Here is a 16,358-nt window from a genome sequence, read left to right as displayed (position 1 = left end):
ATGATTTACCCTAAACAACTCAACTGTGATGCAAATACAGAGACATGTAGTGCAGGCTTGTTTTTGTAACTCGTGGCACCTTACCTGTAATAGATGAGCAGGACTGGGATCGGAGGCCAGCACTTCGTTCTGCACAGTATTCTGCTGTGTGAGTGTGTTTTCCCTCTTTCGTTCCTTCTGCTCTGAACTGTCATCATCAAACTCATCTGGACTCTGAAAATAAGTCAAAGAAATGTAACTCGTTGGGCCTGGATTAACAGAAAAAACAAGAAACTAAACAAGCAAGCTGTATGTGACAAGTTTGCCCTTAAACCAACAACTAACCAAGTTTGTACTGCAAACACAATTCTGGTAGCAGAACTAGATCACCTTTTATTGTGGTTTTATTTTCTTTCTAATATCAAACCTGCAGCAGTTAAGTGTATTGCACCTGTATCAATACAGTGATGAATGTATATCATAGTAAATACATTGAGAAACCAAGCTCAGAAATATTCATATATTGGAAAGATTCACCTGCTTATTTTACTTGCGCAGTACTGGTCCACATACATGAAGTTTATCGAAGGTTTTTTTTGGGTTCAAATCCCAGCTCAGCCACTGACTCAATGTGTGACCCGGGTGAGCAGTTGTTGTGAGTGACCCTGCAGCTGATGCATCGTTCACACACCCTAGTCCATGTAAGTCACCTTGGTTAAAGCGTCTGCTAAATAAACAAATAATAAAACACACCTGTTTGAGATCACTACAGTCACTTATTCAGATGGGGAGTGAAAACTGAAGGTAAAAGAAATTGCTGATCAGTCACTATCAAAGAAATAGAAAAAATACCTGACAACGTGAAAATAACCTTACAAGGGAAAAATAAATGAAATATCAAGCAAAGGCTGCTCCTGCCAAAATGATTATCAGCGCCCTTGGGAGAACACTCCAGCTATTTTTTTTTTTTTAAACATACCAATGGCTGCTGTACAATCAAAACTCTGGCAGCAGAAATCTTTAAAAGTGAAGTCAGTTTCCAATAATGCCTGCATTAGCATAGAGCTGTACCATCTTGGAGTCTAAACAAAACAGTCGAACAGTAAAGCAAGGTTGGGCCTAGTCACTAATTGGATTGCAGACTTTCAAGGCAAAAGTGCAGAAGGAAGGAGAGAGTTGGTGACCGAGAAGATTCAAATACAAATCCTGCTAGGATTGATCTCCAACACAGGCCTATATTACCAATGATCCATTTCACAAGAATATCAAAAAAGGTTTCACTCTAACAGACCTACAGTAGTACTACTGAAATATTTAGGCACCGTGTGCATTAATCTGCAGGAGTACTATTAGCCATCTGTAGAAAACAATATACACTGGTTGGGAATTTGCTAGGTAAGATGTTTTCACATACTTTACAGTAGGATTTTTTTTATATAACAAACATGTTTGAAGACAAGCAACAGTAAGTGTGTTTGTTTGTTTTGTTAACCAGCAGGCTGGAGGTCGAGGAGGGCAGTTGTTGATTTCCTGCAATTTCAGAGATCTGAAACTGCAGGAAATCAATTTCTGGAGGGGAAACACACCAAAGCATTAGAATGAAGAACCAATTTGATATTTTCCCTTCCTGTTTACATATGTTGAAACTAAAAGAAAAACAAACTAAAAGAAAAACAATTCCAAGAAATTGGTTCATTTAGGGATGTTTCCAGTACACATTCCAGAAAACACTTACTTGGCTTATAAATGTGCAGTATAATGTTATTCAATATGCGAGTATTGTGAACAAAACACAATGTATACCATAATTAAACATTTTTTTAAAAACTCCTTTTACAGGGTCATTGTCCACCTTTGATTGTAATGAGAGTTCAGCTTGTTTTGTTGAGACGGTTATGAGAGAATATATAAAGTAAGATTTTTCCTCCATGTATTCTGACACTGTCAATAAATTGTTGCAAGAATATGCAAACCAACTTCATCACAATTGGAAAAAATCGGTTCTTCAGATATGTAAAAAATAAGTGTAGCTTTTTTTTTTTTTTTTTTTTTTTTTTTTTTTAAGTAAATTAATACTGTATAAGGATTTCCAGCTTTTTACAAAACAAACATTATGTCATTATGACACTGTCAACAAAAAAGGAAAGGTGTCTTAGCTGGCCAACTACTGTATGATTCTTGACCCTTGACCCTTGAGCAGACTGGGTTAAATGGTGACAAAGAAGTTACTGATTAAATAAAGGTACGGATCAGAGCTTAGCTATAACTGTTTACCTTATATAACTGTTTCTTTATAAACTTATAATTTTACACAGTTAGAAATCGAATTCCTGTCACCCCCTCCCACGAATGTGCGTTTGTGTTTTAGTGTGTTTATATTGTATCAGACAACACTAAATCAACAGTTGCAGCTGCAGCCAGTATTTACATACCATGTGGCTGGTAGACCAACAGTTTACTTTAGAACATTCACCAAGAACTTTAAACCTCTCAAACTGGCTTTAAAAAAAAACAAAAAAACAACTAGCACTACTGATGCAGATGGCAAGCTAATATTAAAAACACAGGATAACATCAGTATCTACACTATGCTCTAGAAGGCTTTTTCTTGTTTTGTGTTTCTTTTTTTTTAATTTATTAATTTTTTTTATTAACCTTGACGACAAAGCTCAAGACATTTCACCCTGTCCACTTAACAAGCTTGGCAAACCTGTTCATAAAACTGAGGTTAATTAAACCAAACAAACAAAACTGGTCAATAAAAGCATAGAAAGGTTTTTATTACAGTGCATCCAAGAATGTTTGTTCACTGTTTATTCTGTGCGCACCTAAATTGGATTATTGGAGAAATAAACAATTACAAAAAAAAGGTTCTATTTTTGCACTGGCAAAGAAATTACAAATTATTAATAAGGTAATGGCTTTACTTTAGCTGCTTTTATTTGTAATGTATCCTATTTACAAGGGAAGTCAAAGCTGTGGCTGGGCAATCTGTTGTTAAAAACAGAATGATCCCAAGACACCCAAAATGTAGCCATTTCCTTTATGAATTATTACAGAAACAGCTAGAACAAACACACAAACGCAATGATTAACCAAGGACTGGGAAATATTCCATGTATGTCAGTAATTTACGATATAGAAGGTTGACAAAAAGTCATATAACAGACAAACAAGGTAAACCGATGAGGATTTGAATGCTCATGACCTAAATAGCCAACACATTCTGTGCCACCGTTTTGTGACGTCAAATGACACCTGGAGGTCTTCAGTAAAGAAGACAAATATGCGCTGTTAATATCAACATCCCACCTGCTAACAAACCTGTGAAAAACTAGCCCAGGCTTCAAGCTCCAATTAACAGATATGCTGGCAAAGTTCCACATCACAGGTTATTATTGTTCCTGTGTCAAGTACAATTACTTTTCAGATGTGTTACAAAACAACAAAAGTCCAGTTTAGATCGCACGGTCTTCTGAAAGCTGGTTTATCGTATTGCCAGCCCAATACATTGAGTGTATAATTCACATGGTTGTTTAACTGGAAGAGAGAGTTCATTTAGGATGATGTATTATAGTCTGGCCTAATACTGGGAAAGTCATACACAATGTGTGACCTTTCAGATAATACTGTAGTTACACACTGAATCTGTTGCCAGCATGGAGTTTAATGAGGGACAAGCAAAGGGATCTAGTTTAATTTGCCAGACAAAAAAAGGAAAATGAATATTATTTAACGCAATGGTCTAATATGAACCTCAATGAGATGGAACACAATGTACAAATGTATGTCGGCAGAGAATCAATAGGTCATTACTGGCTTTGGGCTGTCTCAAATGAGGATGCAGACCTACAGTTTGTTCCCTGTGTAACTGTTCCATCCACAATTACCCAGTACAAACAAAAACTCTGAAACTCCACTATCAGACAAAACACGTTTCTATAATAAAAGGCCTATTCTTTGCACAACAAAAAACAGAACTGAAAAAAAAACACAAAACATTTAGTTTCACTTTGCATTTTTGATACTGTATGTTGCGATATCCTTAAATCGTATATCCACTTTCTATTTACATTCCTTTATTACAATGGACCACCTGTTTTATCCTGCCGTTTAAATATTGGAAAATTAAATGCCATCTACTTTTTGCAAAAATTATGAAAAATAAATAAAAAATGGGATATGGGTGACAGTAATTCAATGAATATTAAACTAGCATGTTTTATTTCTTATAATCCAATTTGAAATAAACATAACCCACAGTAAATCAAGTGCAGTCATATTACAAAACTGCAATATTTTACTGATTTTTGGTTGTTCATGTTGTCTTTTGCAATCAAAATTGAGTACAGTATCAGTTTTACAGGAGCACATTGTTCCATAGAATGAGATTGTACGCACACACAGAGCACATTTTCCATGCTTATGTAACATGTAGAGTACGTCCCATTTCTCTGTGCAGAGAACGATCCACAAGCTGTGCAACAGGTCATGCTGTACGATACAGTGCAGCTGGCTCATGCCATCTTTTGTCCACAGACTGTGTGTGATACTGAGTGTACGGAGTGAACCATGCAAACAGCTGTTTTGCAAATCAAAGCTTTTCTTGATTGTTTTAAAAAAGAGATTAAAAACAGCTAGATCAGCAGTGCTTTAAGAGCATTACAAAACAGCTGTTAAAACACAGCCCACTCAAGACTTCACAAAACTATATGCACACAGACTATCTGCAAGAATCAGATTAAATACATCCATAGACTGCAGGCTATGTAACATCAAAACTTAATGGCTCCCACTGGAATTGAGAAAAAGCCAAGTGCGTGCGTGCTAAAGGACTGCGGGCACTTGGTGGCAGTGGAGCACAAGAGCTTGTCACTGAAGGTCTACATTTTAATGAGTCAACTCACACAGATAAAAGGGGGAGCACTACATAGCATGCAGTCAGGACAAATCAAGGGTCTATTGATTATCAGGGTCATTATCAAAAACCACAAAATGCCGAGATCCAAGTCATGCCTGATCCTCTCTTTGGAGGTGATATTGTCATTTCAGTTATTGTAAATTCCATTTGAAAAGCCAGTGGACAGCCCTGTAAGGATTCAGGTGTTCTGGACTAGTGCAGGGTTTGACACTGTGTTTTAATGTTCTTAATGGTTCTTTGTTGCTGCTGTTTATTTGCTTGCTGTCTGACTAGGTGTGAGCATGCAAATTGTTCTAATGTGGAGTGCTGTGTATAAAGTATAATCCAGTAAACATGTCCAAACATTGAAACTTTGGCACTCAAATTACAAAGCGCAGACAAGGAGAATAAATTATTACATTGACATTAGAAATCAAAGAAGTTGTTATCCCAGACAGAAAAAAAAAAAAAAAATAAAAAATCTGGTTATTTATTAAAACAAAATAAAATAATAAAATGACAGCACATTTGAGGATACACAAGGTGCACAGTATGCATCATTCTATATAGTACACTTGTATTTTTAATAGAGAACTATACAACAACCCCAGTAATAATGTTGTAAAAAATGGGTGGTACTGTTTTTTTGGTCCTCCATAAGTTTGTCTGGGAAAAACAGGATTTTATTCTTTCATTAAAACCACCAAAAATGTCCTTGTGGAGAATTGCATGTGCCAATTGTCTATTTCAGCTGTATTCATGACCAGAACAAAATTACATCTGATACTGACCATAATGATAGTGGGGAGTTGGTTGGACACAGCCACTTAGAATAAAAGAATGCCCACTTAAGCAAAAACTCGGAGGATATATTTGCAGTCACTGTACTGCTGGAGTGGTAACTTGAGAAATGTATTATACAATATATTACTGTACCTGCTATACAAAAAACAAAAACATTCAGTTTCATTTGCACTGCGCCTTGCCTGATTCAAGAGACCCTAGAACTGCAGTTTCACAAGGACTAAGCCATGTCCTCCACAGGCTGGCGTACCTGTAAAACTGCCCCAGCGGCTCTGTGCGCTGGAACACTGATCCCGTTGTGGATCAAGCTGGGTTTCCACCAACCTTTGAGTAAAATGTGCTTTTAATTTCTCAGCATCTTGTTAATGTCTATAAAAGTTGCTTGGAAAAGAGTGCTCAGTGAGCAGGCCACCAAAGAATGTTTTCGTAGATAAAAGTAAATATCAACTGCCTTAGGTTTCTTCCTAAAATGGTAACTAACACTGACCTACCACATACTTTCCTGGGCAGGGTATGGTGAAGTATGCCTCGCACCTACAATTAACTGTTGCTAAGCAACCACACAAAGTACAAGCCTTCCATTGAGCTATATTGTTATTAGTTGATTTTGTACAGCTTTATCCTGCATAAATTGAACTTGACTTGAAAATGTTTTACAATTGCAGGCAGCCAGAGCTCCCCAAAGTCACAAGGGATGCTTAAAGTTACCTTCTATGAGTGGCAGCATCTCTAGTAGATCAGTCTGACATTTCGCATAGGTCTACCAAGTAGAACTTTGCATTCCTACCACACACACACACTCATTGAGCACAAAGAATTCATAAAACAATTAAAAATGGTATCCTTCCTTGAAAATGGTTCATATTATTATTGTAGCAAATTCTCCCCCCACTACTGAGCATTGCTCAAAGATAAAATTTCAACATCACCATTCTGCTTTGTAATTATGCCATGTTAGAGAAGTTGCAATTACCACTATGCATAATTTAAATATAATATCTACTATCATATATATAATAATATCTACTACAGTAGTGATCACTATAGTTACAAAAATATTTGCCTTTAAATGGTTCTGTTCACATACTGCAGTGTGTAGCCTTCAGGGGCAGCCAGAACATGTGTGTATTGCACATTGAATAAAAAAGGTTTATAGATGATTTGTAAACTGTTTGCTTTACAGGCTCATGGGTGTTTGGGATACATGGGGAGACACACTCGCTTGCTTCTGTTTACAGTACGCTGGAGCATGTTTATAATTGGAAGTGCTTGAAGTGACCAGTCCACCAGGGGCTTTTTTCCCTGCTAAGGGCAGATCTAAGTAGTATGATAATAAAATGGGACTCCACCTTCATCTACATGAGGGACTTGTCAGTAGCAAGGCTACACCTTCATAAAAAAAAAAAAAAAAAAACAACTGGCTATCAGGAAGCAATGTGTCTAAGTTGTTTACGTATTCATGTAACAAACTGCATGAAACTTACAGACGGCTTCCCAACTTCTTAAACCCATTAAGCTAAAAGTACCACCAGACCAATCTAGTCACGTGATACCGAATCAAGTCAGTTTTGCCTATTCTTTGAATTGGAGAAATACTCACTTTAAAACAAAGATATATACAACGGATTATAAATGACTGACACAATACAGCTTTCCCTGGGAAATCTGTGATCTGTAACACTTCAGTTTTCTATGATATTTAAATATGTCTAGTAAAAGAACAGATTGCTGGAGATGAACACATACACACAATTGTCATGCATGATATAAAATGTACTGTACCATGTAGGTATAGCACAGGTATAGACACAAGTGTAAACAATCATTAATATGCAGATCTGTAGAATGTAAAAGGTGTTACTCAGAAGCTGCATGGCATGATCACCTAACAATGCTGTTTGAGATGGGAATGGGTTAATTATATTTTTATTGCATAGCTTTAGGTGTTTTTTTTTTTCAGCTCCGTAACCTTAAAGCCAAGCCATTCTATCTCCACTAAGCAAATCTTTATCATTCAGCATGTGAAAACCATTTGGCAGGGACGCGCTGCACATTCCTGAGGGTATTTCAGTTGTGAGACTAACTAATTGCAGATCTTCATCTTATTCACTGGCGTTTGGCAAAGCTTGGAGTACTGTTCGTTACCCTTGTTGCTCATTTACTGATGAGCTAGAAAAAATAAACTGGTATCGTTAATTAGAAAAGAACTCTGTCAAGACAGACCCAATAGAGGCTTTATTCTTAGATTAAGCCAATTTTACCACATTATTTCATTAGATTTTAAAGGCTTCTGGTTCCCTGTAATAACAGTTTTAGAGTGCAGTTTTTTGTCTTTGTTTTTTTTTTTTTAGTAGTAGCCAATTAGTTTTTGGTTTTTTTTTCTCCCCAATTTAGTAGTGTCCAATTATTTTGTTTAGCTCAGCTCACGGCTACCATCCCTACGCTGACTCGGGAGCAGCAAAGACAAACACACACTGTCCTCGGAAGCATGTGCCGGGAGCCGCCCATTCCTTTACACAATGCAGACTCACCATGCAGCCACCCAGAGCTACAGCGTCGGAGGACAACGCAGCCCTGGGCAGCTTACAGGCAAACCCGCAGGCGCCTGGCCGGACCACAGGGGTCGCTGGTGGACGGTGAGCCGAGGATACCTTGGCTGATCTGACCCTCCCTCCCCTCCCCCGGCGGTGCACGGCCAATTGTGCGCCTCCCCCCAGGGAGCTCCCGTCCTCGGTCGGCAAAGGAATAGCCTGGACTTGAACCGGCGACGTCCAGACTACAGGGAGCATCCTGCACGCTACGCAAGTGCTTTTACTGGATGCGCCCCCTCAGGAGCCCTTAAAAACCCTCATAAATACAAAACATTTTCCTGTCACTTTGTTGAAGGTAAAGGTCCGGTAAAGTTTGCCTCCACAATATTCCAGTCACCGCTGGTGGAAGATGAGGGGAAAGTGACTTTTTTATACATTACACAATTCTGTAAATGTTAGATCTGGTTCAAAAGACCAGGCTTGAATCTTATACCAAATTTCCATCCAAGCAATTCATTTTTTTAGTACCTCCAGTGGCAGCTCCCTTCTGCTTTCCAAATGGATTGGCAACAATTCTCTGTTCATAAAAATTGAGTAAGACTGCTCAAATCACAATGTACTGTCCTAGTACAACCCTTGGAGAAAAACAACAAGTGTCCATATAGGGATGATGCACAGAGGCATATGAAAACTGCATCCTTGAAATGGATTATTCCAGTAATACTCTCCTCAAAGATCTTTTATCAAGCATCAGAAGTCTAGGTCCGGGTGTGAACCTAGACAACAAAAGCTTTCTCTGACATCTTAAACCACATGTATTTATTAATTTAAGACATACAAATCAACACTCAATATATAAAATGAATAAAACAGACAAAGAAATAGCAGAAAATCACAGAACATGTTTAAAAGCTACATTCCAAAAGTACCTTATGTGTTTGGTTAAGACTACTGTTATAGTTACAGTACACCACACTTCTGTAACACATTATATAAAGACTGAAAGTATCTCATTAGAAGCCCAATATATATTCCCAGTAATAGTGAATGCTACCTGTACTCTTGCAGATGTTGTACAATGTTAGTCAGCCATTATGTTCAGTTTTAGATTCACTGCATTCAGTTTATATTATGTCTACAGTACTAATCTTGTTTTTACCGTACTACTGGCACTCAGACTTCCTTCCTCCGTTTTTAGTATCTCGTACACTCTGTGTTAGCTCACACTGACAGCTAGTGAACTCAGTCTCACTAAACATTTCATTAAAGAATTTGGCTTTTAATTTCTTCTACATGACATGCTGTATCCTTAAAACGTAAAACCAGATAATAAGTATTATTATTCCAGAAGGAATATCATTCATGCCTGCACAGTGCCAAAGATATAAACACCACATTGTGTCAGAAACACAAAAATTAGCATGACCAACATACATAGCATGTATAGCACAGCAGTAGCGTCTCACAACAGAGGCTTCATGCTGAGTTTCATAACCAAACCAGACAAGTTGTGAACTTTGACTTGATTTTTTTAATACATTTTTTTTTTTTTTTTTTTTTTTTTTTTTTGTCTCCCAGGAGTCAAATCAATATTAAAATCGAAGCTGTATAGAGTGTATGCACCCAGTAGAACAATCAGCTTTGTGACACATTATGCAGTTCTGGCAGCAATGACAGACTTTCTTGGTTATTGATTTTCCTCATTTAAAACAATGCAAGCATTCAGACTGTATAGCAATTAGACAAATCATCTAGTTAGTGGAACACAAAGTTCTGCTTAGCTCAATAAGCCTAAGTAATGGTGCTGTACATAGTAGTCTGCAGAACAATGCCAATTTTGCACAGTACAGTGAAGCAAAATTTATGATTATTAAAACAACTATACAATGCTTCGTTTGTCAATATCAAATCCTGTAATATTCCAATGTGTATCACAGGTACTCCAGCAGCTCCAATTAGAGAGAGTGCAACCTTCCTGGAAAAACAGCTTGAACAAGGGCCCACTTTTGGTGTTCCTTCTTTGGATCTAGCACACCATTATTTTAATTGATGCAATACAGGGTGAAGCACTGCTTTTATAAACCACACTTTTATCAGTGTCATTAAGAGAAACACACTTCCTGACAACGGTATATGAACAAGAGCCACAGCCTGCAGCCCACAGAACCCCCTGCAGGAAGTTCAGTGCTCTTCAGGGCATGAAAGCATAAAGAGGGGTTTCTGATCCTACAGGAGACCTTACTTAATTGCCAGGAGACAGCAGGACACCAAACAATGCAGCCCTGCCAACAGGCAGTTGCATAATTGATGGTCGAGGGTGGAGTGCATTCCTTTGCAGCCAGCTGCATTTACCAGCCCCTCTCTCTTTCAGCACACCTTGCTCATTAACTTTAAATGCAAAATTAACCCAAACTGCTATTGTCTAATGTCCAGAGAAATCTATTTGGAGGAATTCATTATTTTTTGTGCTTGGCTCTTTATTTATGGATGAAAAAAACAAAAACATTTTACATCTCAAGCAAAGTTCTGAAGCACATGCAGTATATTTTGGCAGAGTTGTAATGCAGATTTATTAAATACAGTAATAAGCAATTAAATAAAATACAGGTGTCTTGTATTCTTGAGATTATTTTGACTCATTAGGATATAATTAAAGCTTCTGTTTGGTTTTTATTAATTATTTTTCGGTGCTTATTTTTAGTTATTTTCAAGTTACGTACATCGTTTTTTTCGGGGCTTTCGTTTTTGATATGATGATTGTGATATAATAGTGTTTTCAGTTACTTTCCAAAATGCTTGAGCTTTTTTTCTGTCAATATATAGTAACTCGACAGTACTTGCACACTTAAGTTGTACCTTCTTTCCTTTACTGTCTTACACACAAAATCCCTATGGTAATGGGCACATTCTTCTGGGATTTTTGTGTGTAGGCAAATTTCAGAACAAATCAATGATATATACAAGTCAGAAAGGCGGGACATTGCCCAGCAGCAGTGGGAAATGTATTTATTATTTTTGTAGAAAGTTTTATTTTTTAATGGGAAAAGGGTAAAGTAGGCGTGAATGGATTAACCATTTCCACAGTTTTGCTGGTGTTTTCCAGTATTTATTGGCTATCCACCGATTTCACTTTTTTTGTATCCGGAGTGTTTTATCGGTTAAAACCGAGAATCAAAAAACTGTCCCGGACATAGAATACTGACAAAACATCTGAAACAATGATACAGAAATCTTAAAACATTTGTTTCCCAGTGACACTAAAAAACCATTAAGCTTACTTGAATGTCTTGTAGCAACAAAACACGCACAGAAATTTTGGCAACTACAGTAAATAACTCCTACTAGCATAATACATGTCATGGTGCATTGATCTGAGCTGCAAGTCTCCCATTCCCCACATTAGTGAGACACTAAACTGTCCATCAAAATTAATGAAGGTGCTTGGAGCTAGTAACAAAGAGCCTGGAGAGATCGAGGAGGACCCTTTTTTATATAAAGTTTGCCTGAAAGTCTGAACATCGTAGCCTCTCAGATTTGTCTTCAATATGATACTGTAGGGAGGTAGGTAGTGCAGAGGATAGAAGCAAAGTCTCAAAATGCCAAACTACCAACATCTGCAACACTATATCACGGAAAATTAGTGCATGTGCACAGTTTTTTAAAATGTGAGGAAATCAAATTAAACATTATATAATTAGAAGCAGCTCTCTGCCATTTAACAGACTTAACAGTACTCCATCAAAATTGTCCGAGCTCACTTAAGTTCAAATCTAAAATTTAAATTGTTTTGCGTTTGAATTGGCATATTCCAGATTCACAATTATCCTTATTACAAGCCCATGGAGATCCCTTTACACTCTAAAAACCAGTATATGTTATTGTATTGACAGATAATGTACATGTAGATCTACAGCCATGAATGCCTTCTTCCACCACAGGTTCCACTATTGACTCTGTGCCAAACCATCTGGTAAAATCACTAGTGTTTGCAAATTTAAAGAACAGTAAATCTTAGAAAATAATTCCACTAGAAAGTTCATATAAATTACAGTCTCTTTGTAAGTCTCACATGTCCCTGTATGAAAAGCAGAGACACACATTATAGTACTTTAAACGTGTAGAAACTAGTTGACTTCTGGGTGTTGCTTTGGCCCTTTTCAATAACTGACAGCTGCTTGTCCTAGGGCTCAAAATGTGCTAGTCTAACAAAACAAAGTACAAAAACTGGGCAATTATATGTCCAATATTTGCTAAGAAAAATCAAATACATGTTTAGAACATGTTGTTTGTTCTGTGTCCTATAAGATATCCAAGGCATTTTATGACATCTCATTATTGACATTGAGCTCTCCACAATCACTAAATGACATGTTTTTTAAATCTTAAAAAGGAGACGACCCAATTAACTAACCAATACTTTAAGCACAGCACAAAACAAGGGCCTGAGGACAAAGTTGGAAATTAATTGGAGACAGACTTAGGACTGAGGGCAGGAGACACTTCTTTACACGGGGAGTGAACAGAGTATAAAATGTATTACTTCCGTTTTGCTGATGCTGAATCATTACGCTATTAAGACCTGACTCGACAGAGTCTTGAGATAAAGCAGCTACTAGGAACAGGATAAGAATGGGCTGAATGGCCTCCTCTGGTTTGTAACTGCGTTCTTTAGCGTTTTCGTTTAACAGTCCGAACCTCAAGACAGCGGAAGATTAAATATGAAACAGGTGCTGGAGTAGAAATATTTAGAAAACGACAAAGAACAAGAACTGCTTCATTAAAACAACCAACAGGGGACAGGTACGGTACCAAGAGCATCAGCTCAAAATCTTAAATCCTTATTACAGCGGGTCTATAAAAAGAGCTGTGAAAAGAGAAACAATTACACTAACTGCTCTGGAAATACCTGGCATTCCAGCAAGTTACACGAACACAAACTGCCAAACTACTCTGTGAATATTTAGTCCTGTTTAAAAAACAAACCTCTGATTTTAAAGATTGGTTGCAAATGTGTAAACTGGCACAAACCCACATGAAAAAAAAATACTACTTACAAAGTACTGCTGCTCACTGTATATCAAGAAACCAGCACAGGTATTTCAGTAGACTAATTACAGATTCTGTCAGCAGATCTTTTATGTACAGTATTAGTTCTCATTGTAATGATGCACACAGACTTAGGAGTCATGTCAAATGACTAGTTTGTATAATAAATGCATTTCCTCCAATGGGGAAGGAAGTGGCCAGCAAGTGCTGTGCTGGATACATATTCCAGCATGTCTGTGAGCATGTACTGTAGCTGCTGGGCATCCAATGCAACCCTGTGTAACACTGCCCCTTGTATATATACTGTAAAGACAAGACTTCACTATCCTTTTATTTTTTCAGTGCAAAAATCGGAATAAATCTGTCACAATCTTTATGTGCATTCACTGTTGTAAACTGTGGCAAAAGCATGGCAAAGTGCAGTAATGGATAGTGAAAGCATGACAAAGCAGCAGCACTGGGAGGGACATATGCTAAACCATGGCAACAAATAATAAATGCACTGCACTTAAAAGCATGTGAAAAGAATGCAAAATAACTATGCAAAAAAAAAAAAAGACAGCAGTAGAGAGTAAGAAAGAAACAAGGTCCATGTACAGTACTGTAGGGGCACTTGCATGAACACATCAAGCTGAATACTAGCTGGGTACATTACATAGGCCTGCATCTACATAATTGAGGCAACTATACACAAAAGATTTAACCAAAAATCAGACCCATTCTGAACACTGGGGAAATGGCAGACAGTAGACTACTTACTTTAAGAGAACCATGTGTTGTGTAAGGACTTCCACTTGAAAATAAACTTGGTGATATTTAATATTCAAACCCTAGGGATATCCAATTTCTTCTCCACTAAAGTGGTATAAATTAAACAAAACACAGAAAGGTCACACACACACACACACACACACACACACACATATATATATATATATATATATATATATATATATATATATATATATATATATATATATATATATATATATATATATATATATATAAAATATAATATTATATCTGTTTTGACATATCACGTGTCGTTCGTAAAACGGGTACCGACAACGTATGTCAACAGGAATGCCAAGCCCACAAAGTCATCCACAATGCATGTGCTCCCATCTGCCTTATTTCTACTAGCGAAGAAATGAAATCCCCCTGTATACTATGTTACCACAGTGAAAATACTGGGTCTGTAGAGTAGGTGTTCCCTACAAATAGTAGGGTCTACTGAGATCAGCTTGTGCCACCATCAGTGATCATTTAGAAACTGTCCCGGCAGTCGATGCTGTCCTTAGCCGCCTTATTTGTTACTGTACATTCTTAAAAGTTCTACACAGAATCACTAAATAACTTTGGAACCTACTCGAGACAAAGTTTCTCTTTCAAAATGTCAACATTATCCACCCTCCCTCCCTAAGAGAGCGAGTCATCCAAGATTAAAACTAGTTACAGTGAAGTTGTTTCGTGGAATGCCTTACCACAGCTTTTTAAACAGCACATAAGCGTTTAATAGGAATGGAAATATGCTGTGTACCCAAAAACCCAAACAAACTCAAAACAAAACAGATGCTTCTTAGAGGAGAGCTATTTTTCTGATATCATTTTAGACACTGCATTTTTGGGTTTAATATTTGGGTGCCACGTGGACAGCTGTGTATTTTAGTTAATGGGAGAACAGTTGCAAGGCATTTTTTTCAAAGGGAGGAGTAAGCAGGCGCAGCTTAACAGTGAGTAAATTCCTGCATTGATTGTTTTATGATGCTCACAGGTCAGCAGGTTAGGGGAGTCAGGAATATACGCTTTCAGACTGCTTCTTAGTGCTGGTTTACATGCCTCCAGGTGGATTTTAAAGAGATAGGTGGCTATAGCTTGAACAGTAATTCAAAGAGAATTCGATCCCACTGTCCGGGCTGCGTAAAATAATGTGTTTGCATCCCGCACAGAAAGAAAATAAAACACAATGTGCCTTATAAAGCGCAGCATTAACCACAGAGTGGAAAAGTGCTTCTAGAATAAAACCTCATTATAATGAACTTGCATCAGCGCAGGGGGTTCTTTTCAGTGAAGCATGTGACAACAAATATATAAAAAAAAAAAAGACACATGAAGTCTGCAACACTTCCATGCTCATACAACACCCCAGTCGTGACAGAAAAATCCATCATTTAAAATAATTACATTTAAAAAAAAAACACACAAAATGTCAAGGGATTGTTTGAGCCCATTTAAGTGAAAATATTGCTTTGCAGTGGGAAGCAATCACTCCTTTACTGTCCGTAGCGTGAAGCTCCAGCTGTAAATCTCAAATTGATGAGCCTCAGGACTTAATGATGATCAAGCTCGGGAACAAATCTATACATGATAATCAGTAAGTGAAAATATGACTGTGTGTGGTGAAGTTGACTTGGACTTGAAACTAAGACATGAATTTAAAATCACTAAAGAAATTATAAAATAATGAACCTATTTTGATGGGAAGGTGTTCAAAAGATATTCAAATCATCAAATTTGTAGGAACACCAACATTTTCTTCCCTCTCATGCCTGTCAACTGAAGCTATCTATGCTTGTCCTTATGGTGAACGAAGACAAGAAGGTCAATTCACTTTTGAAAAGTCAACACAGCCCTGAGGGTCACTTCACTTGGGGTACTGGAGAAGCATGATCGGAACAGGAATACCTCTGATGCTGCTTATCACTGCTATAGTTCAAGTTGTTGGGTTTTTTTTGTTGTTGCTTTGACTATAGGGGACTCTGTTCTGAATAAGCAAAATTCCATATTTCTTTAAAACAGACTTTGGGCCCAATTCAAATTTAACAAGAAAAGGGTGTTTTTGGAAGCTTTTTTTTATTTTGATTCATTATCAGTAAGGAATTAATCAAATCCAAATAATTATAGCTCCTCATTAGCTTTGTTTACTGCATGTATTTATATTATTTCTTAAAACAACTTTCTCCCAGATAAAAAAAAAAAAAAAGTCATTACAATTGCGCTCTTGGGATAACTATTTTCCTATGTGAAGTTATCTTTTTGGCTCATGCCATTTTAATGTTTGTTTGTGAATACAAGGTTTTGTGTTTGATCGTAGTACT

At 37.2% G+C, this 16,358-nt stretch overlaps 1 protein-coding gene across 1 annotated transcript in view; it reads right to left on the bottom strand.

The window, feature by feature from the left end:
• The window catches only part of LOC121320037 (PRKC apoptosis WT1 regulator protein-like), a 55,693-nt gene that overhangs the window by 26,711 nt on the left and 12,624 nt on the right, over positions 1–16,358 (bottom strand). Inside the window, exon 3 of the mRNA XM_041258162.1 lies at positions 85–213. Coding sequence (XP_041114096.1) covers positions 85–213 — 129 coding nt within the window. The remainder of the gene's footprint in view (positions 1–84; positions 214–16,358) is intronic.

This window comes from Polyodon spathula, chromosome 8 (genome assembly GCF_017654505.1).
Source record: "Polyodon spathula isolate WHYD16114869_AA chromosome 8, ASM1765450v1, whole genome shotgun sequence".
NCBI classification, from domain to species: domain Eukaryota; kingdom Metazoa; phylum Chordata; class Actinopteri; order Acipenseriformes; family Polyodontidae; genus Polyodon; species Polyodon spathula.
This window is presented reverse-complemented; position numbering and strand designations above follow the sequence as displayed.